Below are 26,153 nucleotides of genomic sequence, written 5' to 3'. Positions count from 1 at the left end.
GAAGAAACCAGGCTTTGGAGATGTGCCGTTTTATGAGGGATATCCTGACGCCTCTACCAACTCCTGTGTTTCCTTCCTAGTTCTGCAGATTTCAGAAGTTGTTTGTATTAACCTGGGATCAGTGCTTCCCCTTTACATTCAGCAAAGCTAATAGCATCTGGAGAGTCTGTGGGAGAGTCCTCTCTCAGTGTGCCTCATCATTAAGGGCAGGAAGTTAACGAGTAAGTGAGGGGAAGCAGTCCTGGCCAGAGCCACTGATCAGCAGGGCCGTCTGAGAGCACAGAAACGTTTGTTGCAGCAGGGTGATCCGGGCAAGGACTCCTCAGGGGTCTGCGCTCAGGGTCCTCTCTGGGTTGTGTGCTCAGCTGTGTTGCAAAGGGGGCTGTGGGGGCTGTGACCCACAGCAGGAGGGCTGTGGGAGCAGCTGCAGGAGGCTGCCGCTCTGCTCTGTGTGCACTGCTCACAGCGCCCCGCTCAGCTGCTTGCACAGCCTAACTGAAATGTTCCCTTCACTCACACGACTTAAAGGTGCTGCATTACTCTTAGCGTAACGACCAGGGAACACGGGAGCATCAGAAGGAACCCTCACTTTTTAAGCGTCGCAGAGGCTCAGTAATGAGCTGCAGCAGTGTTTTACATTGGATCACAGTTTAAGTCCTGGCTCTCCTGACTTCCCCTTTACTGAAGGTGGCTCTATTTGGTATGGCACTGAGCACATATTTCAGCTCTGTGATCCACAGCTGTGACTAGCTAATGATCTCAGTAAATCATACTTGCACAGAGACAAGAAGAGAATTATGCAAATGCATTTCTGTACCACATCTATTGATAACTGGAATCGTACATAAATGAGCCTCAGCATATCAACACCAATAACTCCTTTTTTTATAGCAGATATGAAAGATGGGGCAGTGGAGCTGGGGGTAGTTTCAGGAATTTTATTGCAGTCGAGTTACAGTTGCAGAATATATAGCATAAGTTGACAGTTTCTGTAAGAAAAGGAAACGTGCTGTGGGCACACAGAAAGGGGTGGATAAAAGTGTAAGAGCTGCGATTTCTCAAATACAGCTGTGAAGGAGGTCACAAATTACCTTTCCAGACTGCTTTTTCCCCACACGATGATTACAGTCTCAGCACAGCACTGTGGCTTTCTGAGCAGCAGTCACACCTGGCAGCTGGATAAAATGTCTTCCACCAGCCTCTTGTAGACCCACGCATCCCCTCTGAGCCTCTGTCTCCTGATTCCAACTGCTTCGTTCTTACTGAGCTGACACACTTCTAGCTCAAACTTCATGCATTCCTTGCCAAAATCTGGCTTTGTTTGGCATTTCAGGGTGTAGCTGTACAAAACAAAGGAGAAGCAGAACAATCATTTCATCACGTTTCAAAGCTGGCGTTGGACAATTTCAAATGAATAAAAGCACTTCATTGCAGTACTCCACTGGCATTCACATGACTGGGAAAACAGCCCATGGTGAAGTCAGCTGAGAGCTGTGACACCCAAATCCAACAGTGGCACCTTCAGAGGTCCCTTCCAACCCTGAGGATTCTGCATTCTGTGGCCAAATGTTTGTGTGTTTTAACTACAAGAATGGGTGTCACAGTTACACACAGCCTCTCTCCCAGTTGTCTGTGACTTTATTATAGCTCACCTTTTGTGTTGCAGTTTCACAGGGGCAGACAACACTCACATCAGCCTCTAAGTGCTACATCATCATTACTGCTTCATATTCGTCACAGAGCTCTACGGGAGCTCATTTAACTCACTTAACACTGTTTTGCATCGTGTGGACAATTTTTCATGCACAGACCCATTTACTGTTTCCTATGCTTTTTCTGAAAGTGTTTTACAGAGTGGGACAGAGAAAGTAAATGACAACATTTGCCTTATGAAGGGCTATGGAACGGACTGTTGAGGCACACACAAGGTGAAGCCACTTACCCCTTCTGAATGTATTCCACCTGCTTCTTTGAAAGGACAGAGATTATTTCATTCAGCAGTTGGTCTGGATTCAGCAGTTGAGTCATGGTAACATTATAGTGTGCCTGAAAGCAGACAGCTCAGTAAAAAAAAAATCAGAATCACAGAATACATCTTTTTCCTGAGACTGAAGATATTACGGAAACTTTTGATGCTGGAAGCTGCAGAACATCCAACCATGCAGACAAATGCTTCAGCTCCCCAGTGATCACCGTTGAGACTCTGGAATAACAGCAGGAACGCTCACCAAGAAGTTCTGGACAACCAATATCAAAGCACTGCAAGTTCTAAACCAGCATAAAATCCAAAGCAGCAGTGATGGGCCAGGAAGCACAGAGGCATGCAGCCACAAGTGCTCGCTTGGCAGGATGACAGAAGACAGCCATGAAACCGTATTTCCAGTACCCTGTGACAGCAGCTGGGAACTGCCTGTGCTGTGCTGCTTTGCTCAGACTGAGTGCTGCAGATGTCAGGGGACACACAAGGTTCCATGAGGCTTTTCCAGCCCTAAGGTATCAGAGCAAAAAAAACCCCAACAAAACAACAAGTAATTTCCAGCCTTAAACTTATGGTTGCAGTTTTGTTTGTTTGTATCATGTCTAATGCTACGTACAACAGATTTGTCCACTAAGTGACTTCTGCAACTTTCAGACACCCACGTTAGAAAGAGAGAGGGTTCACCAATTGGCATCTCACAAATACTGCAACTGTCATACAGACAGATCAGAGAAGACAGGAAGGTAAAACAGCTTGAGACATGAACACAGGCTGTGGATGTAAAGGTGGAGAGAGAAAAAAAGAAAGTTCTTCAATTCCCTGTTCAACCCAGAACACACAGAACTACGAAAAGGCAAAATTACATAAAGTTTCATCTTCCACTGTTGTGATCTAGTGCCCATAGAAGTGCAGCAGTGATCCTGCATAATGCTTTGGACAAGGGAAATTGATACAGAATGATAAAAGCTTCTACAGGCAAAAAAATTCACCTGTATTTGTTTCTGATCACTCAGCATCCCAAATTATTGGTGCAGTCTGGCCGCTTGTCAAATTAGCTGGGTAGGTTTGTCGTCCCAAATGTCTTGAGCTGGTAACAATGCCATCTTAGATTTAACAAAGCAGCAATTGGATAAGCTTCCAGATCAGAATACAGAAGCTAAACTGCATTCAACCAAACTGCAGAACACAAATTAATCCCCTTATTACAGCCTTGCATGCATCAACCATGACACAGCTGATAACAGGATCTTGCATCAAAGAAAGACAGCAATAATTAGGACTGCAGTCCTAGACTTGAGGAGATCCAGCTTTGGCCACTTTGAGGGCCTGATATCCCATGAGCTGGAGCACTGGAACGTAAGGGGGTCCAATAGAGCTGGTAGACATTCAAGCACCATTTCCTCCAGGCTCATGACTGGGAATCCTTATGGGTAAGAAATCAAGCGCCAGTGGCAAGAAATGTAAAGGATGAGCAAGGAGCTCAGGGGAAATCTCACATAGAAGAAAGAAAGTCCACAGAATGTGAAAAAGGGTCTGTCCACTTGGTAGAAATACAGGAATGTTGTCAGGGCGTGCAGGGTGACAACAAGGAAGGCTAGGACACTTTTGGAATTAAATCTGATGAGGGAGGTCAAGGACAACAAGAAAAGCTTCTCTAAGTAAATCAGTAGCAAAAGGAAAGTGAGGGAAAGTGAGTCCCACTGCCGAATGCACTGGGTGTCCTGGCAGCAAAGGACATTGAGAAGGCAGTTACTGAATGCTGCCTTTGCTTTAGTCATTACTTATAAGACCCCCAGAGAATCCCAGGCTCTGAAGGTAAGAGAATGAGTCCGGAGAAAGGAGGACTTCCTGGTGGTCGAGAAGGATCTGGTTAGAAATAGGCTAGGCAAGCTCAATGCACACAGATCCATGGCCTTTGATGGGATGCACCCACAAGCAGTGAGGGAGCTGGAAGAAGAGATTGGTAAACGACTCTCATTTTTAAAAGGTCACAGATAACAGGACAGGGGCCTGAGGACTGGAGGACAGTCATGTCAGGTCACTCTTCAAAAAGGGCAAGAAGAAGAAGCCAAGAAACTATGGGCCAGGAAGCCTCACCTCTGTCACTGGGAAGATGATGGAGTAACTTATTCTAATGTCATCTCCAAGCAAGTGAAAGAAAAGAGGGTTATTAAGAGTAGTCAGCGTGGGTTCACCAATGGGAAATCATGTTTGACCAATCCGGTACCACTTTATTTTATACATCCACATTTATTTTATCCACCCTATTTATTTTGTATATGCACAAGTCTATGGGTCCCAATGAGATGCATCTCAGAGTCCGAATGGAATTAGCTGATGCTGTCTCCAAGCCATTCTCTACGATATTTGAAAAGTTGTGGCAATCAGGTAAAGTCCCTGGAGACTGGAAAAAAGGTAACATCATGCCCATATTTAAACAGGATGGCTAAAAAGGGAACTACTGACCTGTCAGTCCCTGTGCCAGGAAAGATCATGAAACAGATCCTCCTGAAGCTACATCTAGACAGGCTGGAGAGTTGGGCAGGGAGGAATTGAATGCGATGTAACATGGGCAAGAGTAGAGTCCTGCATCTGGACAAAAACAGCCCCAGGTACCAGGGTAGGTTGGGACAGATCTGTTGGAGAGGAGAGCAGGGGAAAGGGACCTGGGTCCTGGAGGACAGAGGGATGACCGTGGGCCAGCACTGTGCCCTTGTGGACAAGAAGGCAAAAGGCATCCTGGGGTGAAATAGAAGGGCTGTGGGCAGTAGGGTGAGATTGGTTCTCCTCTCCAACTACTCTGCCCCAGTGAGACCACATCTGGAATATGGTGCCCAGTTCTGGGCCCCTCCGTTCAAGAAGGACAGGGAACTGCTTGAGAGAGTCCAGCACAGAGCCACAAAGATGATGAAGAGAGTGGAGCATCTCCCTTACGAGGAGAGATTGAGGGAGCTGGGGCTCTTCAGCTCGGAGGAGACTGAGGGGTGACTTCATTAATGTTTATAAATATGTAAAGGGTGAATATGAGGAGGATGGAGCCAGGCTCTTCTCAGAGACACCCAATAATAGCACAAAGGACAGTGGGTGCAGGCTGGAACACAGGAGGTTCCACATAAATACGGGAAAAAAATTCTTTATGGTGAGGGTAACAGAGCACTGGAATGGGCTTCTCAGAGAGGTGGTGGGGTCACCTTCTCTGGAGACATTCAAAACCCACCTGAAGTGTTCCTGAGTGACCTAATATAGGAGCTTCTGCTCCAGCAGGGGGTTGGAATGGATGATCTTCTGAAGTCCCTTCCAATCCCTGGCATCCTGTGATTCTGTGATTCCATAGTAAGGCACACGGAAGGCAAGGAGATGATACAGGAGAATTAGCATGGCTTCATCAGGGGCAAATCCTGCTCGACCAAATAGTGGCCTTCTATGATGGTGTCACTGCATCAGTGGACAAGGGAAGAGCCACTGATATCACCTGCCTCAATTTCAATGTGGCCTTTGATGTGGGACCCCACAACATACTTCTCTTTAATTGGAAAGACATGGGTTTGATGGGTGGGCTGTCCAGTAGACAAAGAAGGGAACAGACTCTTCAGCAGGGTTTGGGGTGACAGAACGAGGGGAAATGGTTTTAAGCTCAAAGAGGGTAGATTTAGAGTAGAGATAAGGAAAAACTCTCCTACAGTGAGGGTGGTGAGGCACTGGAACAGGCTGTCTCGTAATGTGGTGGATGTCCCATCCTGAAGACTCTCAAGGAGAGGTTGGATCAGGCAACCTGATCAGGCTGTGCATGTTGCTGTGCAGTGCAGGGGAGTTGGACTAGATGGCATTCAGAGGTCCCTTCCAACTCTAAGGATTCTATGACCACGTAATGATCAGCTGGGAAGATGGGGGGAGAGCAGTGGATGTTGTGCACCTTGAATTCAGCAAGGCTTCTGACTCCATAACATCCTCATAGGTAAGCTTAGGAAGAGAGATAGACAACTGAACAGTGAGGTGGATGGAGAACTGGTGACAAGCAGAGCTCAGAGGGCTGTGATCAGTGCACAGCCTAGCTGTGCTTCCCTTGTGAGGAAAGGCTGACAGACCTGGGGCTGTTCAGCCTGGGGAAGAGAAGAGTGAGAGGCATCTTATCAATGTTTACAAATATCTGAATCATAGGCATCAAGTGGATGGGGTCAGATGGTTTCCAGTGGTGATCAGCATCAGGACAAGAGGCAATGAGTGCAATCTGCAACACAGGAAGTTCCATACAAGCATGAGAAACAACTTCAAGGGTGTCAGAGCCCTGGAGCAAGCTACCCAAAAAGACTGAAGTCTCCTTCTCTGGAGATATTCAAAACTCCCCTGGATGTTTTCCAGTGCTGTTTAATGTAGAGAACTTGTTTCAGCACAGGCTGTGCTGGATGATCTCCAGAGGTCTCCCTTCCAGACTCCTGGATTCTGTGGCTGTCCTGCAGATGTCCCTAATGGCTACAGCTCCAGGAGACAGCTGGCTGGAGGGATGCACCAGTTTCTTTTATGGAACTGCTCATCCCTTCACAACAGCCTTGTCTTCACATGAATCACATGCTTTCTGAACATGTCACCTACAGATTCAAATATAAATTCCTACCAGGTGATTTATGTGATTCTGTTCACTGCATGGAGAAGTCTATGGATGTGCATTCTAGAAATCTAAAACTGATGTTATGAATCAACTTTGCTAGGTGTAAGTTCTTAATTTCATGTAAAAGTGTTCTATGCAATGCAATCAGTAATTTTTCCAGGGCAACTTAAAAAAAAAAAAATAGTAAAAAAATGGCTTGGGTGCAGAGACACCAAAACTTTGAAAATTAAAAGTCACAATGACAGCATCAGAAATTCTTTCACCAGCTGAATTTATTGAAGCCTTAACTTTAATCTTGGATTCTATCGAATCCCAGACAAGATCCTGGGACTCCTTTCCAAGTATCACTCCTGAACGATGGAAAACAGCTAGCAGGGAATGTTATCAGAACTCCCTCACAGCAGAGGGAAAAGCCAGCAGTATTTCTACAGAAATAACATCATTAAATACGTTCAGCTCCTTTAAACCCATCCTGCATCCCCCTCCAGTGTGGTGAGATGGCATGCAAAAAGCAAAGGTCAGCCCTCTCCCATGAGGTGCTGGTGACTCACCTGAGCTGAAGCCAGCACTAAATCCCTGGGCAATAACAGGGCCATTGCATTAACAGCAAAACAGAACGAGGTGCAGTTTTCTATAGAGTGCAGGCAACCCAGACCACAGAATTCTTCACAAGACCATTCCTAATAGCTCTTGAAAATGTTTAATGCTGTCATTTCCGTAAAATATTTCTCTAGCAAACATACCTTAAGTTTCCTTGGCCCATATCTACTGAATCGCTTCTTTTTGCCTGGTGTAAGCATTGTTATCACTTTATCCAGGCCTCTTTCAAGACTTCCAAATAGTTTGGCCTTCCTCTTCTTTTGGCTGCTCTGCACATGAGCTAGGTTGAGATCTAAATCCACAGAATGACACCTGTCACAAAACCAAATTAATTAGTGGCTTTTCCTCAGCAATCAGACAGCAGTTATTTCAGACACACTGTTAGAATATTGCCAGGTCTGACAGAATGAAGGAACAAAAGGAAATGTCATGTATTAGGAGAGTTTCTGCTTACAAGTTAGTTGAGCTTTAAGCTCAGAGATGCATTTTAGAACTGCAGCACTCAGGGAAAATGGAACAAGATGGGATTTATGTAATGAAAACAGGAATGCATTCTGAAGATGAGTGACTTCTAGTTTTAAATTTTTTTTTTTCCCTGCTTTCAGTGTTTCCCAGTGAATACAGAAAGAGGTTTTAGGAAGCTTTTAACCAAGATAAAGGAAATACAGCTTGCTGTTGTGAACAATGCTTCCTAGGCTGTTTGCTGATTAAGATAGCACTGCTCTAAACAGAAAACATGCACAGGTAACTGGACATTTACCTCTTCTCAGGAAGAACCTCAGCTGCTGTCAGTTCATACGTATTTGTTGGTATTTTGGGCTTCTTAACTGGGGTAACTGTGATGAACTGGATCTCTGAAAGAAAATATCCAAATCAGAGCATTTATGTTTTTGCACTGGAGGATTTATTTTTCTTCAGTCAGGATTTCTCATGATTAGCAATTATATTTTTAAAGCCATCCTCCTACGTATCTCTAGACTGCATCTCCAGAGTGACACAATAGGTTTTAACTGCTCTGCTCTGCCCCCATCTCCAGACAAACACTGAGGAATTTCCTACGTCAAAAAGTCACATTCCACATCCACTCCTTTCCTTAATGTGAAAGGTGTGGATTACATTACCACAGTTAATGCTACGTGTTAAGTAACAGCCTCAAAACTTCCATTATCCACACGTGGGAAAAGAGTTACGTGGAGCAGTTCTGAATTTGTGGAGCCAACTCGATGTAGAGCCCAGAGATTCGGCTTTAACAGCAGCAGTTGGCCCCAGACAGTGGCTGCTCAGCATTTCCTAAGATACTTCCACCATTTTCATCATGTCTCCAAGTACTGCTTTGGCCTATCCCAGTGTAAGAACTTCCAACAGAACAACAACATTTTAATTAACTCTCACAATATCTAACAAAAATGATACCATACTTCTGCGCTTCTCATTTAAGAAATACCTACTTTTAGTTTTTAATCTTACTGTAAGACCAGCATCACAAATTAAGTGCAGTCTTAAGACAAAAATGAAAGCTGTGTGAACAACCAGCCTTCATAATGTGCTTCGTTGAACACTTAACAAAGGACAGCAATATGTTCAATAACCCTTACTCACATATTAGCCTGCAAAGATCTAGCATCTCTGAGCAATATTTTCTAGCACTTGGAACAGAAGAATCTTCATTGTTAAGAAATGCTTAGTATTTTAAAGGGCAGAGTGAACACATGCAGTATCAACACTCAGACAGGCTGCAGACAAACATTTCTGTAGCTCAGAGGAGCTGATGTAGCATGGACACATTTCCGTGGTCCTTCACATAAATGCAGGCGTTACACTGCTAGCCTAAGTATTTTCAATGCCATGCTGAACAGATGTGTGGAAGTTTATGGTATGCTATCATGAGGAATCCAGTAGGTAACACTTCATTTAGAAGCAAGATGCAATAAAAGCACACATAAGTAAAAGCACACCCTTTTCTTTCACTCAAAACAGCCCAGAAAAAACAAAAACCATAATGAATGGTGAAGACATTTTCTACTGGATCTCCACGGACAGCGGAACCACGCGCCAGTTTTGGGAGCACAGCACTTGTCTCGTGATGGATGAATGAGGATGAGCGAGTGCATCCAAAGGCACGCTCCTTGGGCAGCTGTGAGAAGTGCTGCGACGAACAGATGAGTGCCCTGACAGCAGGTTGGACCACCTGCAGAGCACTGTCAGATGTACAGGCTGGTGAGCCTATGTGCTGTGACCAAAACCCCTCAAACCTGCATCTTCCAAAAAACAGAAGCCTGGGATCTACAAGTATTGTGTTCACATTTAAATTTCAAAAACGTCCAGGTTTTCGTTTGATACGACTTGCCTTTGGAAGGAGGTGCCTGAAAGGGCATGCCTTGTACTTGCTTGTCTGTCTCACTCCTTGCAAAGGAGGCCTTTGGAGCAGGAAGTGCGAAGGGCAGCTCGTTTCTTAGTGCTGACTCTGCATCAACATTCTCTTTGTTTGCGTGCTTTGGTGCCACTTTCCTCGTCACTGGAGTTGATGGTGTGAATTCCATACCACCCAGCTGAGCGTCATGCCTTGAGAGCTGCCAGAGATGTAACAAAAGGCATTTCAACCACATCCAGAGAAGTCACTGTCAAGGAAATTCTAACATCTAAGCAGGTCAGACACAATGCTTATAAAAATATCATTTGCTACTTGTCTATCGAGCAAAATAGTTAAAAACTCTCCAGTACCTCTGATTCTCTCCTAAAATGAGTTTGTTTCTTATAGATTGTCAAGTGCCATCTTTTAATTTGTTCATCTAAATTCTACATTTAGGATTAGTCCTCGCCAGCTTATCTAAACATAGCTATGAATTATTACTTGGTTTAGCTGCAAAATCTGAATTGCTTCACTGTGGATTTTCTTGTCCAATACAGAGAGATTGAATTTCTGTCAGTGCCTTTAAGGCTCTGTCCGCCTCTTGCCTAACTCCAAAATCTTACTAACTGTGCCTTATCACTTGACATTTTGTTTTAAAATCCTCACTGACTCCTTTACTCTTTCCCTTACTTGCTGTTTCTGTGCAAACCGAACACTGAAGTTAAGGTTCTCATCAAATGAACCATGGTCTACAGGTAGAAGCACCAAAATTTATGCTCAACACACTTCTTTGCTCAATCTGTATCTCCCTTCGGTCAAGGTCTGCTAGGTACTTAAATATGTAATAAGCATTCTATACAATGAGAAGTAGATTTCTGGATTAAGAATTGTGTTTTTCTGTCAGAAACCAGCACTGGATCTTCAGACACCTGCTTTGTTCTGTGAGTATTCAGAACAAACTCTTCCAGTGGAGATTCTTCAGACAGTGAAGCTGCATCAGAAAATTCCATGGATCCCAACGCATGTGGCTCATCGCTGCAACCTGGCACAGCTTCAGATGTCACAGCCTTTTCAGACTGAAAAGAAACGTTCAGTGGAGATTATTTTGCAGGATCGAAAGGAAGATTTCATCAGAAAAAAATAATACCAGTAAAATCTAAATATGATTGCCTTGCAAGTTCCTAACTATGGCTAGCAGCTCATGGAAGTCCACATGGCAGCAGCCCCAATTTTTGTATCACGTTCTTAATATTGTAATTGTGGATTTGACATTTGTATCAAGAGCAGAAGGGAAATTATTCTTAAAGCTCCAGTCATCTTTTACAACCTGTGTCAACAAGAGCAGCATCTCATAGCCTTCCATTTGGAGACTTGGACCACAAGCTCTTTTCAACAAAAGTCAAATAACAGCCTGGAAAGAACTGAAGAAAAGAATGCAGTGAGGTCTGAAAGTGGCTCACATGAAGGTAAGCAAGTCATATCCAAAACATAGGATTGTGCCATCTGCAGCACTGCTTGAAGCGCTGTTGGAAGCCTGTGAGCAAGCCCAGGTAAAAGTTCCTTCCTGAACCATGGAATCCAGTTCTTCAGTCAAGATTGCTAACCTTCACGTCTTACACCACGTGTGACTGTGGTATCAAAGTATCCTTTGTTTTAAGAGCTCGTTGTGGCTTCAGGAACATCTTTTCCATGGACTTATTTCATACCACTTCGCCACTATTGCATACAGCCACCTCATCAGTCCTGAGGTGGAAAGGAAGCATTTTTGGAAGCTATGCTCTGTTGACACAGAACAGAGACACAGTGTCTCCAGACCTGTGTTCATAGATATCACAATGTCTCATTACTAGTGAGAGCAGAAACAGCAGATCCAGGGAAGTTCTGGGAAGCTCTGTGATGACTTACTTAGGGTATTTTGGCAGGTTGAGATATTCACATGCATTATCTACAGGCAGGCAGGTAAAGTTTGTTCTGACTACTGTAGAAGGACTAATAGGCTGCTGCTTTATGTGGGCATGATTTTCACAACCGTATGCGAGGGCATCATGCATTTTTTAAATAGCAGGACTGGTCAGACCTAATTTACCTGGCACCCATTCCACAAGCAGAGACAGAGTAACGTCCCTGTTGCTGAACCCAGAAAAACCAATGATCTGGGTGTGAAAGACTAACCCACTGTGACCACAGAAATCACACTGTGTCTATTCAGCAGCTCTTATGATTCTTGATCTGTTCTGCACAACTAGTAATCTTAGAACTCATCAGTGTGACACAGCAGCTGTGTGAATGAACTGAAATGATTTACATGCAAGTGAATCAGATGCATAATAATGTACTTATTTGGAGAGCTTGTCTTTACACAAAATAGCATGTTCAGCTAGCTAGCTACCAATTTTACACAGAAATCCAGAGTTCAAGTAATGGTTTATATTATAGCTGCAATTCTACTGAAAGCTTTCATCAAACACCTCCCATATGTGGAAGGGCTGAGAGAGCTAGAGCTCTTCAGCCTGGAGAAGAGAAGGCTCCAAGGAGACCTTGCAGTGGCCTGCCAGTATCTGAAGGGGGCCTACAGGAAAGCTGGGGAGGGACTTTTTATAAGGGCAGGTAGCAACAGAATGAGGAGAAATGGCTTTAAACTGGAACAGTGTAGGTTTAGACCACATATTAGGAAGAAATTCTTTACTGTGGGGCAGTGAGACACTGGAACAGGTTGCCCAGTGAGGTTGTGAATGCCTCCTTCCTGCAAGCATTCAGAGCCAGGCTGGATAGGACTTCTGTGCAACCTGGTCTAGAGGGAGGTATCCCTGCCTATAGCTTGGGTTTGGAAGTAGCTCATCTTAAAGGTCACTTCCAATCCATACCATTCTATGATTCTATTCTATGATTGTATATTCATAAGACTCTTCTTGTTCTCTAATTTGTTGTGCTGCTTGAATAGAATAATCTTGCACAGAATTTGCTTAGAAGATGCAGTTAAATTTGCTGAAGCCTGAGGACGCTGGACTTTCACCCAACTGCAAGCAAGGAAGGTCACAGAGCTTACTCTAACTGCAAGATAAGGAAGCAAGAAAGATGAAATTGAGACTCTGCAAGCATTGGCAGATCTTATAGTCCTGAAGATTGGAGAAAACAGCCCACCAAGAAACAATGAAAGGAACCAATCCAGAGCAGAAAGATCTCCAACCTCCATAGAACTATTGGTCTACATGACTGAGTGAGAGGTTGGGAACATGCAGCAAAAGGCCATTTCTTTGTGCAAGGTCCTTCTTCAAGGGCAATCACCTCGAGTTTCTTGTGTAACTTCAACTCTGTATGGCTTTTATTTGCTTTGGTGGGGAACCAACCACCATCCTAAGAAGCCTGTATCAGCAGCTGCAGCACTAACAGTAAAGAAGTGTTTCCTATTGTCTGGTCTGAACCTCCCCTCGTGCAGCTCAGTGCCATTCCTGCTCTTCCTGTCATTGGTTCCCAGGTAAACACAGCACCTTCCTCTGCACTTTGCTCTTCAGGGAGTTGCAGAGAGCAAAGAAGTCATCTCCTGGCCTTCTCTTCTCTGGACCAGGCAATGCAAGTGCCCTCAGCCTCTCCCCAGAGCAAACACCTTCCAGTCCTGTTAGCAGCTTCGTTCCCCTCCTCCTGGCTGCCAGGGCACGCCACTGGCTGGTGTTAAACTTGCTGTCACCACCACCTCTAGACCCTGTCCTGAAGTACTGCTCTCCAGACACTTGTCTCCCATTCTGTATCTTTGTCCTTATTCCATTGCTGGTACAGTGTCTGGCATTTTCCTCTGCTGAACTCCATGCCACTGCTGATTGCCTAATGCTCTGATCTATCTAAATTCTTCTGCAAGGCTTCACATCCTCCAGGGAGCCTCCAGCACTTCCCAGTGAAATATCATCAGAAAACCTGCAGAGGATGCACGCCTCGCCTGCATCCAAGTCACTGATTAAAATGTTGAACAGGATTGGCCCAGAAATGGAGTGTTGGGAACACCACTAGTGAGAGCCCACAGTAGATGTAGCCCCATTCACTGTGACTCTTTGAGCTCTGCCACTGAGCCACTCAGTACAGCCTGTACCTGCCCATCTCACATTTGGATGACTTGTCTGGAAGGATGCCACGAGGGATCAAAGGCCTCCCTGAACTCTAGAAAGATCACATCCTCTGCCTTCATGCACAAAGTGGGCGGCCGTATCATACAACAAGATTTGATGACCAAGACTGGCTGCACACATCTCTTACAGATGTTTGGGCCACCAGGCTGTTTACCCAGGCAGAGCTTCAGCACACAGCAGCATTTTCACCAGAACGTTGTGCTGAACTCTAGAACTTACCCCCAGGCTTGCTGGCTGTGTTGTACTGGCATGTGCTGTTTGTGATGGAATCCTTAAGTGGATGCGCTTGCCACGAACCTTCCTGGATTGAAGCAAGAGATAGGTTGCTGACATCTGGTCATAGTTCCACTAGAAAACAAGAGTATTTAGATCTCTTCAGAGAAGTTGTCAGTGCAAAGAAAGCTTAGTGTTCTAAATGTTTCTGCATGTCTGGAATATTTTCCCCTTGACGTGCAACCTTCACGTCTGAACACATTGGGGTAGTTTCAGACCTTAGTGATTCACACAAGTTTAAGATAAAGAAGCAGACTGCTCTCGTTTTTGCTTGAGAGCAGTACAATTGCTGAAAGTGAAAAGTGAAGCTGGTGCCAGAATCTCTCTACTGAAGTGAATGGCAAAGCTCCTATTAATGCATTTTGCACAGTATTTCAGCTGGACTCCCATTTTTGGGGGCCATCTTTCAGCCCAGCTCCAAGGAACATCAACATTCAGCTTGATTTTCAGCAGCTTTTTGACTACTATAAGAACCATGGGTAAATTGCTTGACAGACTCACAGTGCAGTACAATTGGCTTGAATTACTTATAAGGCATTAGCAGTCCTTTGATAAGAAACTGTGAAAACATCACAGACTAATATGGAAGAACTCCTTCCCCTTGGAGGTAGATTGTTCTCATTATTTCCTGTACCTGAAGAAAAGTAGCAGTGACTCCACAAATGATCTCTCCCAGGTAAAACTTACATTTTACATCTATTCCTACTAAAGTTATATGGAAATCCTAACAATCCTTCCAAATTCTACCACTTTCTATTTAATAGAAAGACAATTCAACTCCAAGGAACAATTTCTTCTACAGCTTGGAATATCATTATTTACATTTACACAGCATCTCTAGAAGCACTCAGTTTAGCTTTCCTCATTTATTTTCAAAAGTTGCTGAAATGGATTCATTTCTTTTAGAGTTTGTGAGTTGTAATTCCCAAAACTTGCTTGGTTGTCTGAGTGAGGTGTTGATATTGTCCACTTATTAATGAAACATTTCAAAGCAGTGAGTTCAGCCAGCACGTGACAACTGCTATTTATCCATAAGTTTCTGTTTTGAGTCTATCTGGACTTCCAGAGATTCCTAAGAATTTTAGCATGGTAGAAAATAACAGAAAGCCTTAGAAAACACAATTAAAGGAGAAAAATAGAATAAATGTGAACTTCAGAAATGTAGTTACTAGCTACAGATAGACTGTGGAGTTCAGCAGAGGTACCTCAGCTCTGAAAGGTATGAAATATTTCACGTTTGAGAATAAGTGAGCATTAGAGTCTGTTAATACAGAAAGGTTATTTACTCTAGTAGTGAGCTTAAATACAGTAAATTACTGACATACATTCATTACCTCTGATATTAATGCTGATATACTCTCTCTGCTCTGGTTGTGAAACACAGAAAGCTCTGTCACACAGTCTTCATCAAGGTGCCCCAGCTGCAAGAACAAGACCTATACTGAAGAAACAGCTTCCAAGTCATCTCACAGAGCCAATATCACCACGATAGTCTTCTGATATGCAGCAATCAAGCCAACATTTAGCCACAATTCCAGATTTTCTATTTTAAATAGTTAGCATCAGGGCTAAATACTGCAAGGAGTAAACAGAAAGAGTCACCAAACTTCAGCAACTGGTCCCTCAGTGGCAGCAGGTTCTGCATTCAAGTACAAAAGCCTGTCAGCAGATGAGATTTTCACTAGAGCACAAGTTACACCTCTATCCCCTCTTACTTATTCAGTTGCACGGCATGCACAGCACAGTGCTGTACGACCAGCACAGCTGTTCTTCAGAGAAGCAGTGGCACCCAGAGGCCAGCAGCAGCCATTGGCTGCAAACACACAGCAACTTCTCAGTATCTACACAAGAATCTCCCTCACACACCCAATTCCCACCCCCACCCCAACCCCCATCCCAACCTTCCAGAGAATCACAGAACGCCTTGAGTTGGAAGGGACCTTAAAGACCATCAAGCTCCAAGTTGCAAAGCTGCAACTCACCAGATCAAACTGTCCAGGGCCTCATTCAACCCAGCCTTGAGTACCACCAGGACGAGACATCCCCACCTCCTGTTTTACCCACTGCACCTCTCAGCACGGGGCTGCCTGCAAACTTTCTGAAGTGCTCTCTAGTTCCATTCCCTCTGTCACTGACAAAGGTGTTGAAGGTGCCAAAATGGACCCTGAGAGTCAGCACTTGTCAGCAGCCTCTGAAGAAATGTGTTATCTCTCCCATTCTGTGAGGATGCCACTGGTCCAGAAAAGATTCCAGAACATACTTAGGCTTCTTCAAGTGTGTGTACTTACTGGGTATTTGCTTTGCCACTGAACAGCATCAGAATAACCTTGCATGAGCCAAGGGTGATTTAACAGGTGCTTAACTGTAATCCGCTTCTTTGGGTCTACCTAGTGGGCAGCAACATTCAAGCTGTTACTTTCATCATCAAGAACTGCGGACAGTTATTCTTTTCCTAAGAACTTCAAGGTGCCAGAAGCACAAATAGAGCCCAGCAGTATTTATTCACTTCACCAGAAGGAAGGTCAAACACCTGAGCTGTGAAAAGCAGCTACAGCACCTATGGTTACAGTAAATGTTCCACGAGCATTTTGTGTTTTTGACTGCGTAGATGCAGCCCCAAGGCACACTCAGTACGTTCAGCTTCCTTTATGAAACATCTTTTGTTTACAGATCACTTTTAATTACACAGCACAATTAAGAACATTCAAACGCAAGCTGCTTGAAGACTGATTAATTATTGAAACTGTAATTATTTCTATAACCAGTAAGTAGTACTACGTTATTGAGAATTTTCAGCACAAGGCAATGCTAACCTTTTCTTCAAGGATATCAGGCGTGGAACAGTTTAACTTGTTTAAACACTGAATATTTTCCAAGCACTCCATCAATGTTTTGAGCTGATGCAACAGCATTTTGTACATCAATCTGAATAGAAGCAGCTCTTTTACCTGTAGCAGTTGGTTAAGTAGCAGCGTGCTGCTGGGGGAAAGCCATTTTGGAACAGTGTATTTTCCTCTCTGCAGTAAAAAAGTTAATGAAAACAAAATAACTGTAATAAAAGAGGATCTAGAATGAACCTTGAACAACTAGCTCAAAAGGACTGTCATATTATTTGGATGATATTGACATCTCTTTTCTTTCGAAGCGTAGGAACAGACATGCAAACTGCTTTAAGAATAGCTTGAATAAATTAATGGTAAAAATTAACACGTACTTGGCTGAGGGCAATGCTGGAAGGGGAATTGCTCACAAGAGCTACAAAATGGTAAGATCACACCAGAAATACTTTGTGCTAACAACAGTTAAGGCACACAGTCCATTTCCTGAAGTATTCCCAAAATGAAGTGATGTGGAGCATTACAGGGAAAAGAAGAGTGCACACAGATGCTGTGATCCTGATTGGATTCAAGCAGTAGACTTAAACCAGTGCTGAGTTTTAGACTCCAGGATATTTCAGGATCTGTAACGTGTGACAGTCAATGACACAACAATGCCTCGGTGTCTGCATTTCAAGCACTTTTCAGATCACAGCCACATACAATTAAAACAAATTCAGTGCAGAAATAGCAAGCCAGTATCTTAATACTTGTGAGATCATCCATTTTTTACTGCATTCTGACTCAGTTCTGAAACTTGCTCATCCCAGTTCACTTAAGCAAGTTCCACCAGTTCAAGCAAAGCAGCTCTCAGCTCCTGTGTGCATCAGACAGACAGAACTAAATGGTGCAGAAACAATCCTGGACAGCTTTAAGAGCTCCATTCTGCTTACAAACTCTCAGTCCAAAGCTATCCACAATTTCAAGGCAACGAACACCAGAAGCAGTTGGATCATTTGCCATTTGCCACATTCTGCATCTTGGAGTAATGATAAGCACAAAGGGTTTCCTGCAGTCCTGCAGAAATGGACAAAGTCCTGCTTACAAATGGACAAAGTCTCAATGCACACACAGTTCACACCAGCCCAAGCAGCCGTGTCACTTGATTCACACGCTCAGGTTGTTATGCACTCTGACAGGAAACAGAACCAGCTGCTGAAATTTGAAGGGAATCAATGGGGTCCTACATTTCCTCCTGATTCTGGAAGAGGAAATTCTGATAGCAGATGCAGAACTTTGCTCTTCCAGGACATGAGAAGAGCTGGCATTTAATAACATAAAGAAATATAAATGAATAAAATTCATTTCAGGTAAATCAGACAATGCAATTATATTTTTACTACAGGTAGTATAGGGAGCAGCCAGTTGAAGAACCAGACACAAAAATCTAGCCCACTGGCAAGAAAATACTTCTCCTTAAACTCTGTATGCTATCATATTATAGAATACAGTGCTGTGCTAGCCAACCAAGTGTAGAACCAAATCCACAAAACAGTGGTGGAAAAAGCAGCAAAAAGAGGGGCAATATTCAGCAGACAGTCCTTTCCACCCACAGCACAGCTCAGCGTGTTCTGCCATCAGAAAAGCAAGGCCTCTTGTCATGCTCAGCTATTTCCCTTCTCAGTGTATTCTAGCACCACTGATACTTACTGTTATCCTCCTGTAGAGTGCCATCACATTGTCATCATCAAAAGGAAGAAAGCCACACAACAGAGCATACAGCAGTACACCCATGCTCCAAATATCTGCCTAAAAAACAAAAGGACAAGTTTACAAACCTGGAGCACCTAAAATGGCTTACTGACAGACTGTGTTGTCTGCCCTTACCAAAGGCCACATATAGCCCAAGAAAAGCTGGCTCTTTCCCTCAGGAAAAAAAACTTATGGTCTCAGAGAAAGCATAGGACCTTATTCAATTGTTCTTCCATTTAACTTAAAGCACCACTAAAACTACTACTATCTTCATCTTAACTCATCACCCTGCTGCAGTGCCTTCTATCTACAAGGATTTCAGTGGCAAAAACGAAATCAAACCCATCAGAAGGGATTTGGCACAGTTACTGGCTACAGCGAGAGCTGCCAGCACAATCACCTGTGAGGCTCTGCTGCTGTTCTCTTTATCTATAGGAACAACAAGGTTCATACACCTCACAATTCTCACTTTGACTGTAAAGAAGGAGGCTTGAAAAGCAGTCTGTGGAAAACAAAGCAAGAATTAGAAGCCAACAGCAGTGGTGCAATGGTACCTGAAAGAATTGCTCCATCTTTAACAGCAGAGCAATTCAAGAAGTATGAGGGAAGTATGCCCTAGACCAGTTTGGACAGATGAACAACTGCAAGTAGTGGGTTCCAAAATCCCAGATATGAAATCAAAGCTGGAAAAACTCCTCACGTTTTCGTCTCTCAATTTTTAGTACGTTGTGCATTACAATGGAAGCAAGTCTTCACACACAGCTTGGAAGCTAAAGACAAGTCTGACAAAACATGTAAGATCCTGAGACCGCACAAAAGTTTGACAAATGATGGATAATTAACAGAGCAAATTGCTCTTTCAGTGGCTTAGTAATAGAAGGAGATCTCTGAAGTTGCTGTTTTACAGAGCCCCAAAGTAGGGAACAATTGGTGGAAACAGATGAGGATCAGCCAGAGACAAACCAGCCAGCTGTGTGAACTGCAGCCCATTGCACTTTTCAGCCTGTGGCCACTGACAGCTTCTGAGAGCCACTGAGCAACGCAACCCAGAATTCAGGAGGGAAACCAAGTGAGTGCTTTTCCACTGCCTTTAAACGCTCTCTGGGGAGGGAAAGAGGGGAGAGGTGCAAAGCAAACTCTGGTCTGCATACCTCTGAGCCAATATAGGCTTTGCCCTGGATAAGCTCTGGTGCTGCATATGCTGGGCTCCCACAACACGTGTTCAGGCGGTAATCAAGGCCTCCCTGGAACAGCACAGAAAACAGAAGAGTTTGCTTTAACAGAGTTCATGCTTTCTAGTAGTGACACTTGAGAAGCCTCAGAGGCTTCTTCTCCTGAGCATATTTTCATTCACTGTAATTTTGCTTCCAATAGATGACCTCACTGAGCAAATATTGTCTAAGACAATATACGAGTACTGTATAAATGTACAGATCCCAAGCTGCTCACTTATCTGATGTATCCTTGGCATGATGCATTATTTTCCTTAGCTGATCATCTACTAAGGTGAACTGTCTGTGCAAACACAAAACTGAGAAAGAAGCCATGCAAGAGCTGTTGTGTTTGAGTTGCAGGTCATTCAGAACAATCCAAAGCAATAACTTTACAAACTTCACAAAGAACAACTGATAGAATACTTCCTTATTCAGAGGATCCTACTGCTTTACTTGGGTTTTGTTCTAAACAGGTCAGAGCAAGATGACATTATACCATTGGGACAACAGCCTGTTGGCCTTGATTACCTGCAAGAGGCTCTAAATTTGGCCAGGAAAAGCGATTTGAGGGTAAGTAATTCTGTTTGAATCAGGAAGGCACCCTTCCCATTAAATTCTTTCTTACCAGCACCCATCTGGCATGTTAAGTAAAGGCTCCTAGAAAGCAGTTTTAAGATCAAGAAACAATTCAGTTCAAGCATATGCAACCACAGGATCTGTATGTCACCTGCAAAACTCATTTGGTTCTATCCACAATCTCAACCTACATGCAGTTCCTTAGAAGAGATAATGGCATGCCAGCCCAGTGCTCCTATGACAGGCCCTTGCATAAGGCAGGTGACACACCTACAAGATCATCCACAACTTAGACTATGAAAATAGGAAGTCTGGGTAGAGAAAAGAATCTGTGCTTCTGAGCAATCTGTTCACCACTCTCACACAGCTAAGGCCCCTCCAAGCAAGATGCAACTGCATGTCAACCACAGAAGCAGCTTGAATTTAAGGTGCTTGGGCAAGTCCCTGTTGCACACTGTGGTCAAACATGCATTACTTGGGGGCACATCATATTTGATTTAAGATACTCTTACCTTTGGCTTTGCACAGAGCCCAAAGTCTATCAGCTTCAAATTATGTTTCTCATCAATTAGCAGATTTTCCTGGTGAATGAAAAAGCAGTCAGGAATGATTTTCACCTGAGTGTCCAAATAAACTTATTTTCTCTTCTGTTATTTCTTGTTGTGGTCGCTGATTAGCAGTCTACTAAAAGCCCTCTCTCTCTCTCAGAGATTTTCACTGACTGCTTGCAGGTACCCATCTTCCAATACCCAGGTGGGAAATACTGGTTTGTCTCTATTAGCAAGGGCCTGGGGACTAGGAGGACAAGTGGTGAAAGAGCACAAGATGAATGCAAGCCAGCAGTGCGTTCTGACAGAAAAAAAAAGCACAACAATATAATTGGCTGCATTCAAAAGCAGCACAACCAGACCAGGACAAGTCACCCCTGCTTCACACTCATTGGATCACATCTACAATACTGTATCTAGTTTTTGGCCAGGAAGGATAACAACCTGAAGCAAATTCTGTGATTGGCCTCCAGTCTGTGCAGGGAGCTGAAGCTCCCACTCAGTGAAGAGAAACTGGAGAGAAAGATGTTTGTTTAAAGCCTTATGGCAGCTTCTAAACGCCCACAAGGGAGGCACGAAGACAGACTGAGCATCTGTACAGCAGGTCATGGTGGGAGAGTGACAGAAAAGTCATTCATGGAAACAGCAGACTGGACACAAGGAAAAAAAGTTTTTGAATCGCTGAACAGAATGCCCAGAGAGAGCATGCAGCCTCATCCCTGGGAGAGGAAAATGGAAAAAGCTCTGAGAAACTTGGTCTCAGGATTCTTGGAGCAGCAGATTCAGTAACAGAATCACAGAATGGCCAGGGTTGGAAGGGACCTCAAGGATCAAGAATCTCCAACCCCTCTGCCACATGCAGGGCCAGCAACTTCCCCATTTAATGCTAGCCCATTAGGTCCTGTAAATCTCTTCCACTACTAGGAGGCTAACTGGACATTGATTGGTAGGTGGTGAGCAATTGCTTTTGCATTCATCATAACTGTTATCTTTTCCCTTTTCTTTATCTCAGTAAATAATTTTATTTCAGTCCGTGAGTTCTGTTTTGTGTTGTTTTTTCCCCCTTCAATTCTCCCCTGCAATCCACTGGAAAGGAGTGGAGTGAGTGAAATACTGTGTGATACTTCACCACCTGCCAGGCTAAACCACAACAAAGGGATAAATCACTCTCTCTCCCAATGGAAAAATAAAAACACATTCATTATTCTTTATGAAAGACTGAATGCAGTTCAGACTTACTGGTTTCAGGTCTCTGTGGGCATAACCCTGACTGTGAACATAAGCAATTGCTGAAACAATCTGTCGGAAAAAGACTCGAGCTTCCTCTTCTGAAAGGCGGTCCTTAGAAACAATGTAATCAAACAGCTCCCCTCCAGGACAATACTGTGATACAATACAACCAGAAAGGTAAAGTTATCTGAAAACCTATTTAGAACGGATCAGAGGAAGGTAAGTAACAATGAGAGCACAGAAAGCACCGTGCAGCACGTGCAGGATGCTCTTCCATGCCCTGTGCTCAATCAGAGCAGAACACGAGCGCCCCAGTTATGCCATGGGCCACCACTGCGGCAGACCACACAAAGGAACCTGACCCTTGCCTCCAATCTGGTAACTGAGGCACTGCACTCAGTGTCGTGGGTGGCACAAATCACTCAGGAGGTGGCAACAGCTTGGGGGCTCTGGTGTCCTGCACACCTTGCAGATGCTACTTTAAAAAACCAAAACGTAAGCTAGGAATTAAAACCAGTTCCCTTACTGTGAATGCTGATTAGGGGCTTTTACAAAAAGACAGAATACAGAACATTTTCTACTTAATTTTAAAACCAATGAATCTTGAACCCATTCACCATTGAGATATTTAAGAATCATTTCATGTCAGCTTCATTTTCGTATTATTGTCTATGGCTAAAGATAAAAACAATACCTTAAGCATGGCAGAATTTCTTACCTCCAAGACCATGAATATTTTCTTTGATGTCTCTATGACATGATACAGTCGACAAACATGTTGATGACTCAAGTTCTTCATGGCATCAATTTCTGTTTTAACACGAGGCAAGTCATCCTAAAGAGACCATAAAAGCAAGCTATGAAATCACCAATTTGGCATACCAGGAACCACATCTGACTGCTGTGGAACATAAGAAGTCCAAGCATGTATGTGACAGTACACAATTCATGGCTCAGTACTCCCATAGGAATTCTGGATCACATCTGCAAAAACTGAAGTGTAAAAATCTAGTGTTTTCATTAGCATTTTGTTAAAGCTGCTGTAAAATGGAGGAAGTTCAACATCATTACAGCCAGAGAGCATTGCCCTCTGAACAACGAGGCACAAGATTTGTGGTGTTCTGTTGAACTTTTTCCAATCCTACAGCATCCTTCAGAAGGCAATGGCACTAGCAGGCTGCATTTCTTTATATCACCTCCCTGTGTTCTTGAGAACTCCACAGCTCCAACAGAAGGCGTTATCATATTTAAATATCTTTTGGCTTACCCCTAACGCAACTTTGTCCATGATCTTTACTGCAACTTTTTCACCAGTAAGAAGATGCCGTCCGAGTTTTACCTTTGCAAAACCACCTAAAATTCAAAATACAGATGCTTAAAGTTGAGTGTGAATTCTTCTCTAATATAAAGTTACAGGGAAAGCAGAGTACCTAGCATACATTGTGTGTAATGTTTTAATTAGAGGACAAGGTGATCAGCATAATCAATTTCCAACTGGTTTCAAAATTCAATTTCAAGTTTATACACGTGAAACCTGACATAGGGATCTTATAAGAGCAGTTGATCTATTCTAAGATAAAGAGAGTGGTGAGTCAGACTGTTAGCACGCTGTTTTTGTGCAGAGATCACGCTTACCCGTTCCAATTGTTTCATGTAATTCATAGTACTTGAGAATTTCCTGGTAGTCGCTGACAGACATCCTGGATTCTGCAAGACCTTGAGATCCTCCAAGCACCTGCAGTGAGGAAGAGCCAGCACCGTTCTCATCCTACTTAGGACACACTCTTAGAAGCAGAAGGGACACTTCTGGCAGCTCCAGCACTGCCCATCTCCTCACCAAGGCGCGTCCCCTCTCACCTAGCAATAACAAATCACACTGCATGGCTCCGACTTCCCTTATGCTAACTGTATAAAACACCCCTCAGGGCTTTGTGCTGCACAGCAGCAACAGGGTTGGACTACAGCTTTCAGAATCACAGAATCACAATGTTGGAAATGACCTGCAAGATCATCTAGTCCAACCGTCCTCCCACTGCCATTGCTAGCACAAGCACTAAACCAGATCTCATAGCTCCTCATTCAGACGCCTATTGAACTCTGCCAGGGACGGCGACTCCACCACCTCCCTGGGCAGCCATTCCAGCGCCTGACCACTCCCTGAGAGAAAATGTTCTTGCTTATGTCTAACCTTAACTTCCTCTGGTACAACTTGCAGCCATTTCCTCGAGTCCTGTTTGTTGCCAGGGAGAAGAGGCCATACCCCTCACATCACAACCTCCCTTCAGGGAGTTGTAGAGTACAATGAGGTCTCCCCTGAGCCTCCTCTTCTGCAGACTGAACAATCCCAGCTCCCTCAGCTGCTCCTCATTAGACTTGTGCTCCAGACCCCTCACCAGTTTCGTTGCCCTTTTCTGGATACACTCCAGGGCCTCAATGTCTTTCTTGCAGCGAGGGGCCTAAAACCAAACACAGCACTCGAGGTGCAGCCTCACCAGAGCTGAGTACAGGGGGAAGATCATCTCCCTGCTCCTGCTGGCCACATTATTTCTAATGCAGGCCAGGAGGCCGTTGGCCCTCTTGGCCACCTGAGCACTTTGCTGGCTTGTGTTCAACCAAGCACCCCCAGGTCCCTTTCCTCTTAACAGTCAGCCAGCCATTCAGCCCCAAGCCTATAACGCCGCATGGGGTTATTGTGGCCAAAGGGCAGGACCCGGCACTCGGCCTTGCTGAACCTCATTAGGAAGCAACGGGAGCCTTTCCCCATAGGGCCAAGCGGCCCAGCAGCGCTCTGTCCGTTAGCAGGGCCGTCTCAGCTCCGATCCCACCCCGCGCGCCGCTCCGGCTCAGCGCAGCCCGGCCTTTCTGCAGGCCGCCCGAAGAAGGGCCGCTCCGCCCGATGAGCCCCGCCGCCTCAGCGCAGACACACGGAGCGCTGCTCCCAGCCCCCCAACCCCCTTTCCAGGACGACCCGGCCTCTGCCACATACCTGAACCGCGCTCGGACGGCTGCCAGGACCGCAGCGCCGGGCCGAAAGCGAGCGGGGCAGCCGGCAGCTGCACAGAAGGCGCCCGGACTGCAGCTGCGTTTGAACTTCGCTGTCGGAACACTCACTTCCGGCCGGGAGAGAGGATGGACCAATCACCGCAGCGCCGTAACCGGAACTGCTGGTGTCGCGCAGTGCATGACGGGAGGAAGGTAGAAACGGGATGGGGGTGCGGTGCCACAGCGGCGCCATGTTGGGTGGGTCTCCGGCTCCACTGCAGGGCCGAAGGGAGATGGATGCGGTGGTGAAACTGAATTTATGCAGCCCAAGGAGGCCTGGATTGCCGCATAACGCACGTTAATGATGAATCTCAGAGCCGTTTTATCACTGCCCCCCAAGTGCACTTCAAGTGCTTTAGGAGCATCAGTGGAATTTTGAATAAACTCAGCATATTTTAGCAAAGCTGCAACAACTGCATGACAGAACTATGGGAAAAAAATAATCTGTAACGACTGTTGGATAGTGTTATTTAATGATCATCTGGTAATTAAATTAACCAAACCAAGGGAATCACCTCCCAGCCAATCAGCTCCCAGCCAAGCAGGTGCAACCTGTTGGTTGCACGAGCTGCTCCTACACTCCAGGGCCCATGGAATCTTACCAAGGGGTCTCCAAGGACTCCCCTGTTGACCTCTGGCTTCCAGTGCCCTTAATGTGCCATAGAGGTTCCTCAGGGCCCCACAGTTTGCTCTGCAGATATCCAGACGCCCCAGAGCAATCATGTGTGCTTCAGGGGGACCAAGAGACATCTCAGAGCACCCTAGTGCCTTCTCACAGCTCCTCGGTGTGCTCGAGGGCTCTTCAGCTGTTTCCAAATATTTCCAAATATGCCCTGCCGTGCCTCCAACAGCCGGCTCCCAATGACCGCACCTGCGCACGGCAGCTCAGCCAACCGCAGCTGGCAGAGCTACTGCGGATCAAGGAATCCCCGGAGGAGGGGCAGCGCTGCCGCTGACCAATGAGAAGCCGGGTTTGGGTGAGCTCGTTCTGCTGCAGCGTGATGATGACAGGGCTGCAGGTAAACTGCGTGGGAAGCTCGTAGGTTGGGA

General features: G+C 44.8%; 1 protein-coding gene and 1 long non-coding RNA gene across 2 annotated transcripts; one reads left to right on the top strand and one right to left on the bottom strand.

Moving 5' to 3' along the window:
- Window positions 1-911: 911 nt before the first annotated feature.
- MELK (maternal embryonic leucine zipper kinase) lies at window positions 912-25,119 on the bottom strand. Its single transcript, XM_042813040.1, has 18 exons — window positions 25,048-25,119; window positions 23,697-23,796; window positions 23,329-23,414; window positions 22,780-22,896; window positions 22,071-22,214; window positions 20,796-20,864; window positions 19,645-19,737; window positions 18,452-18,550; window positions 16,874-16,942; window positions 16,214-16,312; window positions 15,260-15,346; window positions 13,872-14,000; window positions 10,464-10,610; window positions 9,532-9,754; window positions 7,945-8,038; window positions 7,328-7,496; window positions 1,943-2,046; window positions 912-1,340 (listed from the first exon to the last, which is right to left on the bottom strand). The coding sequence occupies exons 2-18, from the start codon at window positions 23,758-23,760 to the stop codon at window positions 1,163-1,165; spliced, it is 1,971 nt and encodes a 656-aa protein (XP_042668974.1). The 5' UTR covers window positions 23,761-23,796; window positions 25,048-25,119; the 3' UTR covers window positions 912-1,162.
- Window positions 14,610-21,860, top strand: LOC122157410. The gene is made up of 2 exons (XR_006167903.1): window positions 14,610-19,562; window positions 20,181-21,860. It is a non-coding gene; the product is annotated as an uncharacterized LOC122157410 (long non-coding RNA).
- Window positions 25,120-26,153: the final 1,034 nt, after the last annotated feature.

The sequence above is a fragment of the Centrocercus urophasianus genome, unplaced genomic scaffold (genome assembly GCF_019232065.1).
Source record: "Centrocercus urophasianus isolate 14NV4802_14NV808 unplaced genomic scaffold, USGS_Curo_1.0 seq_1349, whole genome shotgun sequence".
Lineage (NCBI taxonomy): Eukaryota > Metazoa > Chordata > Aves > Galliformes > Phasianidae > Centrocercus > Centrocercus urophasianus.
Note: the sequence above shows the minus strand (reverse complement) of the source record. Positions and strands in the feature narration are given on the sequence as shown.

What these genes read in the sequence shown, in the direction of transcription:
- MELK (XM_042813040.1), bottom strand. Translation starts at nt 23,760, where the DNA reads ATGTCTGTCAGCGACTACCAGGAAATTCTCAAGTACTATGAATTACAT. An exon ending in AAATATTCATGGTCTTGGAG is followed by an intron (nt 22,215 to 22,779) that starts GTAAGAAATTCT and finishes ATTGTATCACAG; the next exon opens with TATTGTCCTGGAGGGGAGCT. An exon ending in GGCTCTGTGCAAAGCCAAAG is followed by an intron (nt 19,738 to 20,795) that starts GTAAGAGTATCT and finishes GTGCTGTTCCAG; the next exon opens with GGAGGCCTTGATTACCGCCT.